The 4895-nt window shown below is 38.7% G+C and overlaps 1 protein-coding gene across 1 annotated transcript; it reads left to right on the top strand.

Moving 5' to 3' along the window:
- The first annotated feature begins 1397 nt into the window (after window positions 1–1397).
- Window positions 1398–4553, top strand: rgrb (retinal G protein coupled receptor b). Its single transcript, XM_052570741.1, has 7 exons — window positions 1398–1523; window positions 1951–2107; window positions 2399–2520; window positions 2718–2877; window positions 3078–3195; window positions 3827–3940; window positions 4044–4553. The coding sequence occupies exons 1-7, from the start codon at window positions 1448–1450 to the stop codon at window positions 4170–4172; spliced, it is 876 nt and encodes a 291-aa protein (XP_052426701.1). The 5' UTR covers window positions 1398–1447; the 3' UTR covers window positions 4173–4553.
- The last annotated feature ends 342 nt before the right edge of the window (window positions 4554–4895 follow it).

Here is a 4895-nt window from a genome sequence, read left to right as displayed (position 1 = left end):
AATATTTTTTTACAGAAGTTCCCTACAGCACCTTTAACTTCTTAATTATCTCATTAACTTCAACACTGCTTCAGTGTCTCTTTTAACACTGCTTCATGTTTATATGTGTCCACACTCAAATTTTCGATTTTTGGAATTTACATTTTCTTATTGAGAGGATTTAAAGTAGTGTTTACCTTTTTTAACTTTGATCATAAAGCCCAATGCGAACGATTGTCATAGTAACTACTATCTGTCGAAATAAACAGCAAAATATGAAATTTCATTTGTTTATATGTGTTCATTTGTTTATATGTGTTCAACTGTCCCATATTGACCAGACGCCTTACTATAATAAGTGAAAGACATCTTTATATCCCCGACTGGACAAGTTAGCCTGATTAAAAAAACAGAAAAGAAAAAAAAAAAAAATACTGAGGAAGCATTTGATTTTGAATATTCTTAATTTAATAGAACATAAGCTCAAACAACAGAATTTGTGATTTAATGTTGATTCCAGCATTTTATTTTTTATAATTTTCTTTAAAACATTTTTTTTTTTTTTACAAAAATTATACAAATTCTGTTGATTGACCTTCATTTTTATAGAAAGTTAATGTTCTACTCGGAGTATGGCTTATTTTGTAAACATGTATTTGTAGTTATTTGTGATGCTATGTTATTTTTATGATAAGATTTTAACTGTTGAAAGACTGAAATTTTTATTTTACCAGTAAAAGCCTTGCAATGTCTTTCTGCCAGTTTTAATAAATACTTCATTGACATAATTTCCTTTATTCATTTTTATTCATTTGTAAATGTATTAATACAGAGCTCATGATGAGGCATTTATATACATATTTTATAGTTTACTGTTAAAGTTATTCTTTAAGAGACACTTCTCTCAAAGGATCCGGGGAAACAACACGTGACTGCTCCTGAGGAGAAAGCACAAATGCTGAACACTGAAGTGTGGTACAGTGTATGTATGTTATTACCCAAGAATTCGTTTCCTAATTACAGCCGTGTGCACTGGGACCTAGTGCAGTCAGATCATCACATTATACCTCAAACATTCTGTGATGTTACTTGGTTTTCACTTCTAATATCATGGCAACGATTTAATTTCATTCAGAATATACATTTTTCAAACATAACACAATAAAAGTTAATTAAATCAATGTGTTTTAAGATGAACAGGACAACCAATTATAATTATAATTACCAATTATAATACATTTTTGTATAAGCATGCACTGTTATTTGTCAGAGAGTTGTATATGGAGGACTGTGATCTGAGGTCGAGCGAGCGATGCGGATCTGATTTCACAAACTTTTGTGGTATTAAAACATTCTTGCAGGGATTTCAGACTAGGCTTTAAATCTCACACGTGCTTCCAGAAGGAATAAACACATATAAAGTCTCGCTCTGTAACACAGCGCTCAGCAGTGAGAAGTGTCTTGGACAATGGCTTTATACGTGTTACCGGAGGGATTTAGTGATTTTGACATGTTCGCCTTCGGCTCTGTGCTGCTGGTGGGCGGTGAGTACTGCTGATCGATCAGTCAATCAATCAATCAATCAATCAATCAATCAATCAATCCATCAATCCATCAGTTCATCCATTCATCAGTGCTGGATAGCTCTTCACTGATGAATGTATTGACGAACATGAAAAGGTTCTTTATGTCTGATTGATTAGTGAAGGCGGATCTATCCTCTTATTGGGGGTAAAATATGTAAATAGTTTCTGAATTAGAAAAAAAAGAAAAGCAAATATAGTCGGTTCATGGTGTAATGATTGATGGCATCTGATCTGATCACTGTGGTGCTTACTGATACTTCTTTATTACTGTGGACTTAATTCTTCTAAAAGCATTGAATATAATATTTAGTTATGATTGCTCTTGTATGTGGTGCACAGTGTTATGAATTCTGTTCAGTCTGAATATCTGAATATTTTCTTCTAGGTCTTCTTGGTTTCTTTCTTAATTTAATCTCGATCATGGCGTTCCTCAGAATCCGGGAGATGCAGACGCCCAATAACTTCTTCATCTTTAACCTGGCCGTGGCCGACCTGAGCCTCAATATTAACTGTTTAGTGGCTGCTTACGCCAGTTACCTGAGGTGAGACTGACCCAAACCACAGCAGCAATCCACACAATCTTCACCAATTTACACTTTATAGCAAAATAGCAACTTTTAAAATTGTGTGAAAAGATATGGCAAAATAAATTAAAATGAATTATATGTGTGATGACTATTTCTCACATAACTTATTGGTGTTATTGCAAACAAGGAATTAGAACTGAAACAAAAGATTGCATGAAATACAACCGCTGGACACAAAAGAATACATAGTTTTAATATGTATAAATATTTAAACACCTGTGTGTCTGTTTCTCTGAACTCTGGAAGATACTGGCCGTTTGGGTCGGAGGGCTGCCAGATTCACGCTTTTCAGGGAATGGTGTCGATCCTCGCCGCCGTCTGTTTTCTGGCTGCCATTGCTTGGGACAGATATCATCAGTACTGTACGAGTGAGTATAAACAGAGAACATATGCCATACATAAAATGACACTTTATTATACGCAAGACATTAGTTGTACTCTTCTTTCTGTAAGGCTTGTATTCAATTCTTCAGTAGTTTTCCCAGGTTTAGTGGGTTTTAGGATCATTTTATACTATATTTTATATCTCATCTGACTGGCTGTAAATCGATGAGTTTGTTTCCAGAGCAGAAGATGTTCTGGAGCACGTCTGTGACCATCAGCACCATCATCTGGATCCTGGCCGTGTTCTGGGCGCTCCTGCCGCTGCCGGCCATTGGATGGGGCGTCTTTGACTTTGAGCCGATGAAAACTTGCTGTACGCTCGACTACACACAAGGAGACCGGTACATCCATCTCACAGAGGAGAACGCAAACATACTTCACTCTAGTTTCTGAGTGAACAGCACATTACTAATCAGAAACCACATTAGGAGAAATCTGGACAATGTCTGTCCTGCCTGGACACGACTACTGATGATTGTAAATATCATGTGTGAATTTACCTGCAAGAGTAATACGTTGTTTTCTTCTCTGTCTTCTTCAGGAGTTACATCACCTACATGGTGTCCATCACTTTACTGTATTTAGCATTCCCGGTTATGGTTTTGCAGTCGTCCTACAATTCCATCTATGCTTATTTCAAAAAGACACACCACTTTAAGGTACTCACACACTGCTTATCAAACATACGCTACAATGAGACACAATGTATTTTCATTGCCCGAACTTTGCTGTCGCCTAGTATGATTCACTTGATGTGTTATTTATCATTTTAAGTAATTGCTGTACCCTATAATGTAGTAAATTTCAATTATCAATTTTTATAACCTGCGTATAATCAGAGATGCATTTTGTACAGCACACTGAACCAGTTTTATATGCTGTAATGAGGCTGTGTATAACTCTGCATCCTCGGAAGAGAGGCACGTCTCTGATGCGTGAACCAACTCACCATTAACAGCTACTAGTTTAGTGTTAATAATCTGGTTGTGACTACCTGTCAGCAGTTAATCAGCGCTAGACACTCGTTAGAGCAGCACAAACGAGTTCATCTGCAGCGAGACTGACACGAATCAGCCACACGCTCAGCATTCTGTGTGCTTTAAGCCACGCAAGCAGCAGATTTCTGCTCTAGTTTTTCATGATGTTTTAGATAAAAGCATGATTTGAGAAGTGAATGGTGTGTGTGTGTGTGTGTGTGTGAGTGTGTGTGTGTGTGCATGCGTGTGTGTGCATGCGTGTGTGTGTGTGTGTGTTGGTGTTAAGTGTCAGCTTCTCCTCTCTGTCCTGCAGTTTAACACAGGGTTACCTCTGAAAGCGCTGCTGTTCTGCTGGGGTCCGTATCTTCTGCTGTGCACATACGCCTGCTTCGAGAACGTTAGCCTCATTTCACCAAAGCTCAGAATGGTAAGAGAACAAACACTGGTGGTCTTTCAAATCTTTCACAGGTTTGATAAATCATTGTTCTCACGTTGATCTCAGTTCTGATGACAGTCGTCTGGTCCTCTAGGTTCTTTCAGTGCTTGCCAAGACATCTCCGATCTTCCACGCCGTCCTGTACGCGTTCGGGAACGAGTTCTACCGTGGAGGAATCTGGCAGTTCCTCACCGGGCAGAAATCTGCAGACAAAAAGAAATAGTGAATGAGCTTTAGCCATGTAATGTTGTATTCAGACGAGTCTGCAAGAATTTACACGTGATGTGACTGTAATTCATGTCAAATCAGTGCCTAACACATTTGGAGATATTTGTCCAGAATTTCACAAAGTGATTATAGAAGACGGACATATGAAGCCTTTCAGTTCTCTGCAGTGTGAGAGATCACTTACACAGTTCATTTAGGACACAATCATTTAACCATTTCATTGTTCTTGCCTTACTGTTGCTGTTGATCAGTGCAAGAGAATCTAATATTCATGTGTAAATCTGTAAGTAACCCTAACTTGAAACCAGTGAGGGAACTGCTAAAAACAAAAGGGCTTTTCATTGTTTATCCACAGAATAAACCGTGAGGCACAAGACAGTTTGTGACGGTTCTTTAGATGTTCAGAAGGAGACTGATGAAGGCTAAATAACTCCAATAGAATCTCTCATCAAGGACTGGATTGCAGATATTCATCTTCACTGGTTTAGACTTTAGAAAATGCCCTGATTCCTCGGTGTGTGTGCGTGTGTGTGTGGGTGCGTGCGTGCATGTGCGTGTGTGTGTGTGTGTGTGTGGGTGCGTGCGTGCATGTGCGTGTGCGTGTGTGTGTGTGTGTGTGTGCGTGCATGTGTGTGTGTGTGTGCGCGTGTGTGTGTGAGTGTGTGCGTGCGTGCGTGCGAGTCAGTGGCGGCTCCAGACAATTTTGATGGGGGGGGCA

Source organism: Carassius gibelio, chromosome B12 (assembly GCF_023724105.1).
Source record: "Carassius gibelio isolate Cgi1373 ecotype wild population from Czech Republic chromosome B12, carGib1.2-hapl.c, whole genome shotgun sequence".
Taxonomy (NCBI): Eukaryota; Metazoa; Chordata; class Actinopteri; order Cypriniformes; family Cyprinidae; genus Carassius; species Carassius gibelio.
This window is presented reverse-complemented; position numbering and strand designations above follow the sequence as displayed.

Bases quoted from the DNA above. Each gene is read 5' to 3' on its own strand.
- rgrb (XM_052570741.1), top strand. From the start codon at position 1,448: ATGGCTTTATACGTGTTACCGGAGGGATTTAGTGATTTTGACATGTTC. The intron at 1,524-1,950 runs GTGAGTACTGCT...ATTTTCTTCTAG, and splicing joins CTCTGTGCTGCTGGTGGGCG to GTCTTCTTGGTTTCTTTCTT. The intron at 3,941-4,043 runs GTAAGAGAACAA...CTGGTCCTCTAG, and splicing joins TTTCACCAAAGCTCAGAATG to GTTCTTTCAGTGCTTGCCAA.